The sequence below is a fragment of the Thermobia domestica genome, chromosome 16 (genome assembly GCF_964235325.1).
Source record: "Thermobia domestica chromosome 16, izTheDome1.hap1.1, whole genome shotgun sequence".
In the NCBI taxonomy this organism is placed as follows: Eukaryota; Metazoa; Arthropoda; class Insecta; order Zygentoma; family Lepismatidae; genus Thermobia; species Thermobia domestica.
The window spans coordinates 24,405,426-24,421,102 of record NC_137469.1 but is presented as its reverse complement, the minus strand read 5'-3'; the positions used below and the strand labels follow the sequence as shown (position 1 = coordinate 24,421,102).

At 36.0% G+C, this 15,677-nt stretch overlaps 1 protein-coding gene across 1 annotated transcript in view; it reads left to right on the top strand.

Moving 5' to 3' along the window:
• Window positions 1-6,759, top strand: part of LOC145672949 (inactive pancreatic lipase-related protein 1-like) — a 112,804-nt gene extending 106,045 nt beyond the window's left edge. The window contains exon 9 of the mRNA XM_081742199.1: window positions 5,033-6,759. Within this exon, the coding sequence (XP_081598325.1) occupies window positions 5,033-5,297 (265 nt within the window). The 3' untranslated portion in view covers window positions 5,298-6,759. The remainder of the gene's footprint in view (window positions 1-5,032) is intronic.
• The last annotated feature ends 8,918 nt before the right edge of the window (window positions 6,760-15,677 follow it).

The window sequence follows — 15,677 nt, the reverse complement described above, 5'->3', positions numbered from 1 at the left end:
AGCTTTTACTATCGTTCTCCGCTTCAGTGCTATTTCTTAATTTGATTCCACCACGCATTATTTTTGGTTTAGTGTCCTTACTTTTCTTCTGATTTAACTTATTTTATTAATACTTTTATACTCTACTGGGATCCAGGCCGGTAGCCAGCCCAAAAATGTAGGGAAGGGGGGCGGTTGAAGTTACGGGGGGGCCCGATCCAACCATATTATAGTTCATAACCATATTATGGTTTATTTGCAAGCCTACCGTAAGAATTTTAGGGAGCAACACGCCCCCTAGACCCTCCTGGATACGGACCTGCAGGGATCTGTGGAACAACTTTAGGGGTTCATGGCATTACTTATATTTCATGATATATAAAAATGTATATAATATCATAGACTCCCTGTGCTTATAATATTATTAAACTAACCACTGCCATGACAGCCCTTATGGGCTTGAGCCGCTCCAACGCCATCTGTTACCAACCGCCTGAACTACGAACACATGGTCAGCGTGCTGCGTTGCCATGTATCTAACAATCGTATTAGAAGCTTCCTAGATAATGACCGTCTCGTCTTTTATTCACATGACTCCCCAGTTTGCCCCACAACGCTGGCTGGACGTCGAAAATTGGGAATTACCGACTGAGAATCAAACCTGGCAACACGTGGACGTAAGTCTCCTGTTCTTAATATTGCTACCTACATTATGAACTATTGTTACTACGCAGATACCAAAATTTAAAGGGTGGGATCCGTACCTTGCCTTCCAAATAAAAAAAAAGAGAGAGAGAGAGAGATTCGCGACTCTGAAGCAATTGAGAACGACTGCTCTATACTATTACACAAAAGAGTAAACGTGACTTGGTCATTAAAGATCAGCCCATTCTACTATAGCTATAGCTAGAAACGTGAAATTTGGACACGATAAGCCTTTTCTCACGAACGCAAGGAATAAGGATATAAGAGTTTTGTTGTTGTTGAAAACATATCCTATAGAAAAGAAATAAAGACCACAGGATGTTCAAATGTTTGGCCAAAAATAGAGTATCTCGCGAAACCCTGAAGTTACGAAGATTAAACTCAGCATATACGCTCGTTAAATAATTCAATACGTGTATTAGCATCTTCGAAAGGCTACAATTTAGAAATATATGTAATATTCAAACTACTTACCGTTTATTAAGAAAATCCCATGTGAGGATTCGCGTAAGTTAGAGATACGAAATTCGGTGTATAAACTCCTAAATATTTTTTTTTTTTTTAATATATAAGAATACGTGTTCCAGTGTTTTTGAGAATTTCGCTACCAATGGGAGAAACAAGGGTAATTTATTTAATATCTTGATGTTAGATTTTACTATTATATTAATAAATTCGTCAATCAGAGGATACGCTTAGATTGAAGATATGAAATGCGGTACATAAACTTTTAACAAAGAATAAATAAATACGTATTTCAGTGGTTTTAAGATGCGTAGATAACATACGCGGATACGCAGTTATTTTCGTTATATTTTAAGACCAGCGTTGCCAGATCTAGCATAATGATGCTAGATCTAGCATAATTTGCATGTCTTTAGCATCTAGCATCTTGCTTTTAGCATCCTGCCCGAATCTAGCATAATTTCAGCAAGTTTATCAAAAAGCCGTAAAACCTGGAGATGAGAAAGAAGTTCGTGGGAAGAAAAAGAACGGCAGAAATGTATCCTCTTCCATTGATTCATACAGTCGGTAAACCATACAGACAGTCTTATTTTCCGAAGTAAGTTAGAAACGGCTTTGGGCTTTTTTGTGTGTGTGGCTCCACCCAGGGTTTTCTAATCCTTTAACTGCCAGGCATGGGCGAAGCTATGGGGGCCATTCTCCCCCCAACTGTTTGACAACTTCACCATCTTTATTTCTGACTTCATGACCATCTTTATTCCTCAAATGAAAGGTCCGAGACCGACCAAAATTCTGGACCCCCCCTGCCACAGACAATTCCCAACTCTGCTTACGCTGCGAGGTAATTTTCTTTCAAAATATGTAAACAGACACTTTGCATTCATTTATACGATATATACGCCATTGAGTCTGGCAACGACTGCACTAGTTTAGTTGAGTTAAAGCTTTGGTGCGTGAAGTATTTAGTTCTATCCACGCATTCTTGCGCTCTGCGTATTTTAAGTTATGTTATCGTATGTCAACTTCCTTTTTTTTCTTTTAAAACTCCTGAATTAGTAATTATGAGGATCTAGCATAATTTGACCGAATTTAGCATAATTTCGATCAGGTTTTGAAATAATTCCGAGCTGTGAGTCTGGCAACGCTGTTTAAGACTTTATTCATATTTCAATAATTCAAAGAAAATTAAATTATTGTGACAGTTGAGCGGTCCCATGTTCAATTCCCGATGGGGGCACTTGGTCGAAGAAGTGTGAAAAGCTTTTTCAGCTCAGTCATTTTGAATGAGGTTTTCCTGGGTTTCCTTCGTTCACAGCAGGCAAATGCCGGGGTGGTACCTAACTTATAGATCCCAGGCCGCTTCCTTCCTTCCCTTTCCCCGGATGGTGTGCTCGCCGAAAGACGTCATCCTTCATATGTGACGGGACAAATGGCCATAGATGCCGAAAGTCCAGAAATCTAAATCCCAAATACCAAAATCCTATTGTGAAGTTTGCCTCTACTGAGCCAAATTAAGTTTTTCCCTCAATGTTTGTAACCTAAAAGTATTTAAAAAATTTGTCTGGAAATAAATCTGTGGGGGTATTTAATTTACAATCTTCGTTTATCTTACATTATTCTAATTTTCAAGCTGTATTATTTTGCGTTTGCAGAGATCTTATTAAACGCTTGCAGGGACATGGGTTTAGAAGTAAAGGCAGAGAAAACTAAATACATGGAAGTGCGTCGGAACCGTAATACAGCAAATTATAGATGCGTTAAAATATTAAATAATACTTTTGATAAAGTGGATAGTTTCAAATATCTAGGATCAATATTAACAGAGGAAAAACATATCCACGAAGAAATTAAATGTCGACTAAAAGCAGGGAATTCGTGTTACTATTCGGTTCAAAATCTCTTGTCGTCGCGAATCCTGTCGAGGAATTTGAAGCTTAAAATATACAAAATGATAATCATGCCTGTTGTTTTGTATGGTTGCGAAACATGGTCACTTACTCTGAGGGAAGAACATACACTGAAATATTTGAGAACAAGATCCTTAGACGAATATTCGGACCCAATATGAACGGGAATGGGGAATAGCGGAAACTTCATAACGAGGAACTACATAATTTATATGGTTTACCCAACATTGTTAGGGTCGTCAAGTCTAGGAGGCTTAGGTGGGCGGGTCATGTAGCTAGAATGGAAGAAAGTAGAAACGCTTTCAAAGTCTTGACTGGAAGACCAATCGGAAAACGACCATTAGGAAGACCTAGGCGCAGATGGGAGGACAATATTAAGATGGATCTCGCAGAGTTTGGAATATAAAGTAGAAACTGGATGCAGTTAGCTAAGGATAGACGTCAGTGGAGAGCTTTTGTGTACGCGGCATTGAACCTCCGGGTTAGTTAGTTAGTTATTATTTTGCGTTAGTATGTAAAGAATTAATCAGCCTTACGACCTGATTTAACATGCTTATCTTACGTATAATATTTTTCATATGAAACATATTGGGGAAGGCTGCCTAGCGTTAGTTTCAAACATTTCTGATTTTCTGTTACGCTTGTGAGAGCCGGCCCTAGGCAATTTGCCGCCTCGTAAAATGGCATCATTTACTCCCCGTTTCTCCGAAAAGAACAAATCTTAAAAAACAGGATTTTAAGTATGCTACCTCGTCATGAACAGCGAAGGGGAGGTGAAAGTGCACTCGCACTCGGAAAGGCCTAAACACTACAAATACAACCTCGTTGTGTCTGTTTCTTTCTTTAAATAATAATCTATTATGTTTGTAAAAGATAAAGCAAACACACCGGCAGAGCAAAGATTGTAATCTTTTTTATATAGACTTCAATATCGAGCTTCAATTTCAATATATCAGTTTGCAATTCCAGTGCAACTAGCTCTTTTATCTTCATTTCTTGATTTTCCTTCTACATCTGTTGATTCTTTTTAATGTTTCCATCTTCAATGATAAGGAACTTGTCTGTGACAAAGACCAGAATGGTTTTCATATCAAAATTGTGATAACTAGCTAAATGAAATAGATGTTAGTTACTGTTCGAGAATTGAGTTGTTGTATTTGACAACAATCAACATGCTGTTAGTTGTTTCACATTTGCTTTAGCACTGTCCTTTGACCTTAAACTAATGTGGCCTAAACATGATTTATGAATATAGTATTCAAATGGAAGGTCATCTTAGTAAATTTTAACTACAATAATCGTGAAATATGTTTCCAACAAGAAATATTCATTTTTAATGATAGAGCTATGACAGATTTTGCCGCACCTCGAAATTTGCTTCCGCATGCGAATGTATGTGTTGCACATATGGTAGAGCCGGTCCTGTGTATTATATTTAATTTCGTTTTTCGTATCTTGACAGAATTTTTAAAAATTCTTTCTCGTGCAATGATTATACATTATACTCTGGGCACAGGCGTACTCAGACCCTTGTGTTAGGGGGGTGGGGCAAATCAATAGCTGTACTCCTGCAGATATGCAACCACCTTGTAATCATTACTTTCTTTATAGTTTAATTTTTGTTTTCATTGGCCCTTAGGAAGCGATGATTACAGACGTCTTCCAGGGTCCGTTTTTCTGAAACATAACCCTTATTAGCTGAGAAAATTATTTTAAAAAATCGAAAATAATTGCAATGCCAAAACATTAGGTGGGGCAAGCGCCCCCACTTATCCCCACGTGCGCAGATCTATGACTCTGGGTCTTTCTGTGTTTTCCGGCACTATCCACATAAATTTCTACCTCTACTCTGCAAATTCTGTATTCTTACCTAAAAGAACATTCTAGAATAGGCGTATTCTCTTGCAATAACTACGGTAATTATTATTCTCTTGCGAAACCTGTTAATTACTGGTTACTCTTCTTTTATTTTGCAGTTGGTACTTCTGTGGAAACAACACATTTTTGGAAGATAAGCGTGGAACAAGTACAGACCGTCTAATACTGGAACTGGAACCAACACCATGTAGTCCCACTTCCACATCGTTATCAGACGAACTAGAAGAGACCTCTTGGTCGTCAATTCTTTCATTGTCATCATCATCATCATCATTATCAGATCTCCCAGTAGTAGAAAATAGTTCTGAAGAAACAACTGAAACAACAACAACGAAGGTCGTTGAAACAACAACAGTCCAATAGAAAGGACATTACATTAAACAATATTTAGATACGAACGTCATTTCCAACTGGGCAGTGGAATAACGCCACTTTTTCTGTCTCGGAGAAAAAGCAGGGAGAAGCAGTGAGGGCAATATACATTTTGGGAGTTTCGGGAGACATATATATATATAGCAGTGTTGGCAGTGTAGTAATTACAGATAAGAAACTCTGACGAAATTTGGACTAATGGGAGATTTTTGGTGCAGAAGAAGAAAAGTGTGTGGAGTTGAGAGCTTACAAGAATTCTGAAACACACAGAAACAAGTTCAGGGTCAAATATGTGGCACAGAAAGAAAATCATTCTAATATATTCTCTAATTAAAAGAGCCCATCACGGCGAAATTAAAATATGGCTAATTTTACAGTAATTATGTGATAATTATCTTCAAATAGACAAAAGATAATCAAAAAGTGGAACAAGAGCGCCCTAGACAATATTATTTTACATGGGATACAGTTATCATGACTCACTTATCTGCTTTCGATTTCCAGCCATTTAGAAAATCGGCATTTATTTTCGCGTTTTTAAATGACTGTAAACGGAAAGCTACTAGGTGACTCGTGATAACGGTAACTCATGGAAAATATTATTGTTTAGCGCGCTCTTGTTCCACATTTCGATAATCTGTTGTTTATTTGAAGATATCACACAATTAATGTAAAATTAGCGGCATTTTAATTTCGCAGTGATTAGGCCTCTTAAATTAAAGAAATGAGTTATCCAAAATGATTGTTTATTAACACAGTATATTAATTCCATTTTTTCAGTTTCTTTTTTTACTTCCTCCTCTAAAGTTGCCAAATATGATATGTGGCCAAGTTTTTCTTTCCTTTGGTTGTGATGTCAAAAGGTAGAACGACATCAGCGCCACTATTTCTCGGTATTCACAGAATCTAATTTGTTGCTGCGTAAAACTTCCCCCATCCCTCCCAGAGAACTCGAATTTCATCGGAGAATATAAGAAAAAGTAACCTCGTATGTTTTGTAATCTGTGGTACGAACAGTCAAGGATCTCACCTACAAAATCATAGACTTGTGTTGTACAGTCACGAACATAAATAAATGGAGGTTTGAGCCATAAGAAATAATGGCTCCAACGTCCATTTATTTATGTTCGTGACTGTACCTACTACCACTGCTGTGATAAGTTCAAGATGTCTCCGTACATCTGTCTTCCGTGAATGAGGGAAGCAAGTTGTGACGTTACAAAAGGCCCAGTTGGAAATGATTGTTCAAAAATCATCTTTATTATCAGGTGTCATAAATGAAAGACTTTTCTTTTTTAGAAAAAAAAATCAAAAAGGGAATGATTGTTAATTGTTGTGTTTATAGAGTTTATACATTGCAGTCTTTCTGTGCTATGTTTTTTTCATTTTGTATTTAATGTACTGAGATGATTCATCTTCAATAAACACATTACATCATACTTTTATTTATAATAAAAAAAAAAGTGTTATTTATTTCTCACTTATAACCTAATAAGTAAGTGTTAGAATATTGTAAGGCATGACGGAGGAATTCGGCATGTATCTGAGAGTGGAATTTCACAGCGATATTACGTTTCACAAACGTTAATATCTACTTAGAAGGGACATTAAGAAGCCTAATCACTGCGAAACTAAAATACCGCTAATTTTACAGTAATTATGTGATATCTTCAAATAGATAAAATATAATCGAAATGTGTAACAAGAGCGCCCTAGACAATATTATTTTACATGAGATATCGTTATCACGACTTACTTATCTGCTTTCGATTTCCAGTCATTTAGAAAATAGGCATTTATTTTTGTGTTGATAAATGGCTACAAACGGAAAGCTACTAGGTGACTCGTGTTAGCGGTACTTCATGCAAAATAGTATTATCTAGAGCGCTCTTGTTCCACATTTCGATTATCTTTTATCTATTTGAAGATATCACATAATTACTGTAAAATTAGCGGTATTTTAATTTCGCCGTGATGGAGCCTCTTAAAAACTATATACAAAGTAGGAGGTAGAAGCATTAGATTGGTACGATTTGAGGATAACACGGCTCTTGTTCCAGGTCTAAACACAGAACTAATATTTTCAACTTTACCATAGCCAGGGGTGCCCACAAGGGGGGGGGCTATGACGCAAACTGCGTCATTGAAATATTTGGAGGGGTTAAAATCTATATAAATATTTTTGATGAGGGGGGTAAAATTAATCGAAAAGAAGATTTTTTTCATGGAAGAACACCTACGGATAGACAATTGGGGGGGTGCGTCATAGACATAAGGGGGGGGCACCACTGCCATAGCACCAAAAAAACAGAAAAATCAGTGCATTATGTTTCTGCCTAGCCCTGATAGATGCCAGAACTTTACAATGTTTGGCTGGGTAGAGTCTAGTAGAAGTTTGGCTGGAAATTCATTGCTTATGCTTGACTTAATTTAATCCTAAACACAGAAGGTTACGGGAAAGAGTCAAAGAAAATATGCATAATATTGTATCAAAACCGAATGAGTTTTATATAAGTGCTGTTGCAACCGAACAGAAAGTTATATTTATTTAAATGGCACTACTTTAGATTATTATTATGTATTTCAAATCTACATATTAAAGGAACACTTACAGTAGCTATTCAGTGTTAGAAAGTAAGAACACTACACACTATCACAATCATCCGCAAACATGTAAATTTTACAGGTCTCTTACAACAGTAATTCCACAAATGAGACGGATGCGGTAATGCACATTAGAATCATATTCTCACGTCCAACCTCAAAATCACTTGTCTGACATAAACAGTACCGTGTCGTCGACAATCAGCGCCCAGGGCGAGAGTATACGACAGCGCCCCCGTACACATCAGTGAGATCGACAGAGCAACTGTGAAGCGCCACCATTGGCACGAAGCGTAAGAAAATTTTCAAAAATATACCCTGATATTCTTTGATTTTGAGCACTTTTTATTACATTTTTCCTTCTATTTTATATATGTGGACATGCATTTTCTGACCCTGGTCAAATTAAATTAGATTGAAAAATACTGCTGTTGATCTAAAATATTTCAAGTAATTTTTCCTCTGTCTTTTTTCTTTCCTTCTTTTCTTTTTTTTTATCCCCCCGAATTTTGCGCCCTCTTACACTGAGAAAAAAATTGTAGGTGGCGTACTTAAAAAGATAGGTTACATGCGTAATTCCTGTAGTTTTAGAACTTAACGTACAGCAGACGTTTAACTGAAAACGCATGTTTTATAATACTTTCTGTATAAGTGTTCCATCTATACGAACTTTCCTTATGAAATAATGTAGGCGGTCAGGATTTCACATACAAATAGATTTCACATACATAACATATAGCTGACGAAGGTAACATAAGTATATGCATGTGATATACGGGAAACTGTTAGATGTCAGACATTTTGCAACGGTATGATGTAACATCTAAGGGCAGTGCTTATGTAGCATACGGATAACGTATGCTCCATATTGATTTCTATAGTAAGCAAGAGGATACCGTATATTTGTACAATATACTGCTGTACGGAGAACGGATTTTTATCTGTGTACTGGGATGCCCGGGGCTGTCACCCTTCTCGCCCACCCCTACGGCACGACACTGCACATAAATCTGAAAAACCAAACCGAAACTATTGTTGTTACTATAATTGAATTATTATTCTTTTAACATTAATAATACAAATTATTGTAAGAAAAAAATCTGAAGACCTGAAGACGAGACATACAAACACATATTTAAAAAGATAAGTTTAAGAAAAAGAAATGAAAGCAACAACTATGTTATCAACTTCAAAAAAAAAAAAAAAAAATGTAATCAGAAATGGACGACATGTTTTATTATTATTGATTGATTGTTAAGAAGTCGATTACTACGTCAGCAACAAAGTATGCTGAAACAAAGTATTGTATATGTGCATAAATTTCAATCCTTCACTGTGATTATGTGCGTACCTGATATTACTTGCTCAAATAAGGACGATAACTTTAGCTTTTTCTCTCTCTATCTGAGAAAATTTTACATCTGACAACATTGCATTTTTTTTTCACAATCCTGTACTGTACATTATGACAGCTTGTCATCAGCAGCTTATCAGATAAAAAATGATAAAACCGGAAAAGTGTGCGCAATTGGATTGCAATCTTTGTGAAATACCATATTTTTCGCATTAAAAAAATGAACTTCCTCTTTCCCCTTTAGGTCTATGTATTTTAATGAAAGAGACATGATAAAAATCTCAGTTCAACGTAGGTAGTAATAACTAAATGAAAAAAAAAATCAAACGTTTCAACTATTTTCACGTTCTGCAATCACGGACAAAAAATCAATTTTATTTTTAGTTACAAATAGAATGTGCCTGAATGTTAAGAATATGTGAATATAATCGGATATGTAGGATAAATCGGACAACAATAGTTACAAAATCTGCTACTAGAGTATTTTTTTTTCATATAGAATGCATGATTAAATAAATGACATATTCTAAAATAATAATAATAATAATAATAATAATAATAATAATAATAATAATAATAATAATAATAATAATAATAATATATTTATTTTTAGTGCCATGAACAGCCAGATAGCAAAAATACAGCACTTAGTCATAGAACTAAGGGTTATAACACACATCTTATATTCCTTTTAATATTGGGGGCCGCGGTGGCTCAGTGGTAGAGCGTTCACCTCTGGTGCTTGGGGTCCCGGGTTCGATCCCAGCTCACGCCAAGTGAACTTTGTGGTGGACAAAAACACCGTGTGCGTGGGTTTTCTCGGGGTTCTCCCGTTTCCTCCCACTTCCTTCATTCCACCATTTCATTCATTTCTCATAATCACCGTCTCCATTAGCCTATTCGGCATAAACGTGGGACGTAAAACTCAAAGATTTCACTTCATTTTTCCTTTTAATATTAACAGTACATTTGTTTCGACGATAGGAGGTCATTGTCTATCTTATCTATTATATAAAAGAGAACGCACAAATCCTTTGTTCCCTCATCACGCTAATACGGCTGAACCAATTTCTTTTATTTTTGGGGGGTTATTAGGATTTGGACCCTAGATGGTTTTTATCATATCACTTTAATTTTTAATTACCAGTGTCTTGAGATAATTGACCATTCAAGTGTCCATAACGTACAAATCCTTTGTTAGTTCATCATAGGTAAAAATAAACGTATTTATATGCAACCCGCATGACCGTGTCACTCGGCGGGTTAACATAAATGACAGGCGATATAATGTTAACATTTACTGCAATCTACTATGGTTTTTATCATATCACTTGAAAGCGAAAACTTCCGGGATGACCGCAGCGAAGCGGGGCGGGTTAACATAAATGACAGGCGATATAATGTTAAGATTTACTGCAATCTTCTATGGTTTTTATCATATCACTTGAAAGCGAAAAAGTAAAAATTATCTAAGTAACAAAGTTTATTGCGTTCCGGGGTGACCGCAGCGAAGCGGGGTGAACGCTGCTAGTAATATATACATAATTTTATGACTTGTATCTTGTCTGGATAAACATAATTACTTCATTATTCATTAAAGTAGTTAGTCAATTTTCTTAAAATTGTCCTTAAAACAAGGATACCGTCAAACATACAAATATACTATAAAAATATACATACCTATTAAAATCCATACGTCTGTTTAATAAATACAATTATCCCGATAATATATTAAAAGGAAATAGGGTTATTTCCTCAACTGTCTATTTCCCCAACTTTCAAGAAAGGTGTCATTTCCTCAAGTGCTTATCTTTCTTCTTAATCTGATGATCATTAACCAAAAGAAGGAGCACAACTGCTGAAATTCTTAAATAATACAAGAAAGAAGAGGGGTGGTACTTCGCTGCTGGCTATTTGAGCTGTTGCTGATAACTAGGGTTGCAGGGTGTCGAATAATATCATACTTTATCGAACAAAATTGCATATAATGTTACATGTTTTATATTAATCCAACTGAAAATGAACGTAAGGTATATCTGCAGAGTATGAAATGTCTGTTTTACAATGAAGTGTCTGTTTACAAATCTCAAGGCAGAATCACTACACGGATTTATTCTTTAAATCTGAAAGTGCTGGGTAAAGTATTGTGATATGAAACAAGTCGCACGGACAATGAAAAGTTACATTAATCAATTGCCGAGTTTCTATTGACACTGTTGAAACCATGTTTCTCCAATATTTGTTGAATAAATTAGATATTATTATCACTTTTAAAGGAAATGGTCTATTTTAATTCAAACTTTCTGTTGACACGTAAGCTTACTAGTAGTTCTGTATAAGATCAAGTTGAAGGACTGTGAGGTAAACAGTTTGTGCTGCTCTTTTCAATCGCGAGACCTTGGATTCAAATTTCAAGTCTGTATATCCTGATTAGGCAGGCTAATTTTCTCAGTCTTAACACGATGATACCTTCCTGGCTGGCTTTTTCCCAAATTTTCTTTTACTTGTTAATCTTTCAAAGTGAAAAGACTTTCCGGTTGTATCTTGAGCTGAAAGTAAATAAGTTTCCTTGAACGCTTAAAACCTTGCACTTAGAAGAAACATGATTTTTATTATTAAAATCGCTTATGCCTTCAGTGATTTGAAGCTGTAACTGTCGGGAACTTACAGTTGTGTCGTACCCCAAAAGTTCCATAATACCTATTTATTTATTTAAATTTATTTTCATCATTTGAAAACACGACAAATTCTAATGAGATTAACAGTTTTCTTTTAAAAGCCATTTGACGTAGGATTGATGATATTCTACATTTTTAAATAAATCTAAAATAAGCAAAAGGCATTATTATGCTGTATAGAACTTAGTGATCCAAAACAGTGCTATTCAACCATTTTTCTCTGGTACCCCTAGACACAGTTCGCCATTCAATTGTGTACTCCTGAAGCTGTTTAAGAGAAATTAAATCAAAATGAACTTATTAAACTTAATACACGTTTTGTTGATTAAAACGGGAGACAAAGAGAGAACCAACAAAATGACAATCTGTGGGCCAATCAAAACACTATTTTTAGGGGGACAAGTGCACATCCGAAAAAATTAACATGAGAAATTTAAAAATATATGGGGGACATCCAATTCTACTCATCCTCCCTGATAATTCGTACAATGAGGACAATGTTAAAAATTCAAAAACTAAAAGTAACTTTAGACCTAATCTGTTAATGAGATGACTGAGCTTGTTTCCGGAACGCCAACCACTCTATTCTTGGTCGAATCTTCGAGAGTGTGAGAATCAGAGCTGATTCTGGATTCAAGCAATTTCTGTGTTTCGTTTTTGTTGATGTTAATGCAGAGAAACACTGTTCACATGGGTCTAGCATGTTTCAGTGTAGGGCGTTTTGGTGTAGGATGTTTCGGTGTAGGACGTTTCGGTGTACGGATGTTTCGGTGTACGGACATTACGATGTAAGGACGTTTCGGTGTAAGGACGCTTGGCTGTAAAGGACGTTTCGGTGTATAGCCTAATATTTGATTGCATTAATCATATGCTTGTAATGAACAGTCATGAAGTGTCATAGTGTAGCCACTCTGCAATAGTGTAAACTGATTAACATTGTTAATGAGTCTCATTGTTATTGCTCAATCTCTTAGTAACAATGGCGTATTTTTTCGTTTTTCTGACTTCATGTCCGCCAATTAAGAGTCTTCATTCCGGCGAAATTAAAATACCACTAATTTTACAGTAATTATGTGATATCTTCAAATAGATAAAAGATAATCGAAATGTGGAACAAGAGCGCCCTAGACAATATTATTTTACATGAGAAACCGTTATCACGACTCACTTATCTGCTTTCGATTTCGAGCCATTTTGAAAATCGGCATTTATTTTCGCGTTTCTAAACAGCTGAAAACAGAAAGCCACTAGGTGACTTGTGATAAGGGTACCTCACGCAAAATAATATTGTCTAGGGCGCTCTTGTTCCATATTTCAATTATCTTTTATCTATTTGAAGATAATCACAGAATTACTGTAAAATTAGCGGTATTTTAATTTCGCCGGGATGAAGACTCTTAACTTATTTGTTCCATTTGAACAACACTAACAAGGAGACTTACGGAAGTGTAATTTACTGATTTGAATGAAACTTTGCATACTTGTAGAATATCAAAAAATAATCGTCACGTTTTTTTTTTTTTTTTTTTAACTTTGGTAATGGTGCGGGTTTAGGGGTAGAAACCACCCTTTGAACGTTAGAGGTGGCCTCCAAGCATAAACAGAAAACAATTATTAAAATAGAAGATTAAATGATACTGCCAGCTTACTGCCAAGGGGTTTTAGGACAGGTGATTCAGAACCTGACGTTAAAATTACAAAATTCAAATTGGCGGATCCGATATGATGATTACAATTACAAATAGTCGCCTGGTTTGAAATGTTCTGCAGTTAGCCAAGAACAATTATAATTGGCAGGGACTACTGAGAGAAGGTGCAGACTGATTTGAAACCCCTTTCTGTACTTATTTTAACAGGACGTTTGATTAAAACTATAGCCCAAAAAGTTAGAAGCCAGTGCCAATGCATTTGTCGCGAATGTGAAGCAACCCGTGTTATTGGAAAAGAAAATATTCATAACTCTGATCAATACGGTTTAATTTGGAAATGCAGACGGGACGTACTCCAGTGTATTCAGGGATACAAACAGTAGAAAGTGTGACACAGTCAGTAAATTCTATGACTCGTAGCTACATCATACAGCCTTTAATTTCTGCAAATAGTGTTTTGTTATCACCGCTGTTAATTGTTTTGTAGGAAAACAATGGAACATTTGGTCTTATAGTCCAACACAACCTCTTTAAATTTAAAAATATCTTTGTGAAAGCGTCAAATCCGGGACAATTAACATCAAGTGTTGTGAGATCATGGTTCCAAGAGATTTTTCTTCAAGCGTCTAATGCAAAGTCCATTTTGTTATTAGCTTCGTGGAGTGGTCACAATTCATCAATTTTGAACCTATTTTAAGAACAAAAGAAATGAAATGAAATGAAATGAAATCTTTGAATTTTACGTCCCACGGTTATGCCGGTTAGGCTAAAGGAGACGATGATGATGAGTAATGAATGAAATGGTGGAATGAAGAAAGTGGGAGGAAACGGGAGAACCCCGAGAAAACCCATGCACACGGTGTTTGTCCACCACAAAGTTCACTTGGCGGGGCTGGAATCGAACCCGGGACCCCAAGCACCAGAGGTGAACGCTCTACCACTGAGCCACCGCGGCCCCTAAGAACAAAAGAGTAACTCATAATAGAAACCATTTCTGCAGGAACAACTGGTAGGATTCAGCCTCTTCTTGTGTTCTTTAGGCAGTTAAAAACTTTCTTGAGGCTTTTTTCTGACACTGCCCTCTACAACTATAACATGAATTTATATCTCCGTAATAATATAATTAAGATCCCAACACTGATTCATAATCAGTTTTTTTCTCCTAGATTTGCTAATCTTATTGGATATGCATGATATAAAAGAGGTTATTTGGAAGAAAAACTACCTGTGTTTGAAAATTTCCTTTCAAAGATTGTGCAGTATTTTGCGATTTGCGCACAGTTATTGCCGTAATAAGGTGTGTGTGGTGTACACAATGTTTATGCATCACACACTTTTTTTACTATATATCATTACCATAAAACGTTTTCCCAATCAATTCATAATTATAACATTTGAGTATATAAGAAGTTATGACATAGAGTGAAGCAAGGGGACTCGCTTTATTTTATATTTTCTACTTCATGAATTTATTTCTCCCTAACGAATAATTTTCATTTTGAAGAGTGGACGTTTCGGTGTAAACATTAGAACTTTTATACCGAACCAGCCTCACACCTAAACGTCCTTACACCGAGACATCCGTACACCGAAACGCCCTTCACCAAAACGTCCTACACCGAAACATGCTACACCGAAACAGCCGTATCCCCTGTTCACACACATATGTTGATGAAATGGAAGAAGTTGTGAAATAGCACTGTCACTAATTTCATTTTACTCTTTTCGAGCATAAATACAAAAGTCACAAATTGACAAGTTATCCAATTTCATTTGCAGTGAACTGTCAACGGACATTTCCAGCAGCCCCCCAGAAGCAGCATTACGTACCCCCAGAAACATCTTCGCGTACCCCCGGTTAAATAACACTAATCTAGAACATGAGAAGCACTAAGAAATAGAATAGTAAGAGTTTTGATATGGTATATTTAGGTGCTAAGCATAACACGATAAATTTATGAGGTCATAACATTATTATTAAACATATAATAATAAATAATTTATGGGTAGCAATCCTAAGGTTTTATTTACAGGAAATCTATCCTGTATTTTATTCTGTCAACTAGACCAAAAGATCTTGTGATGC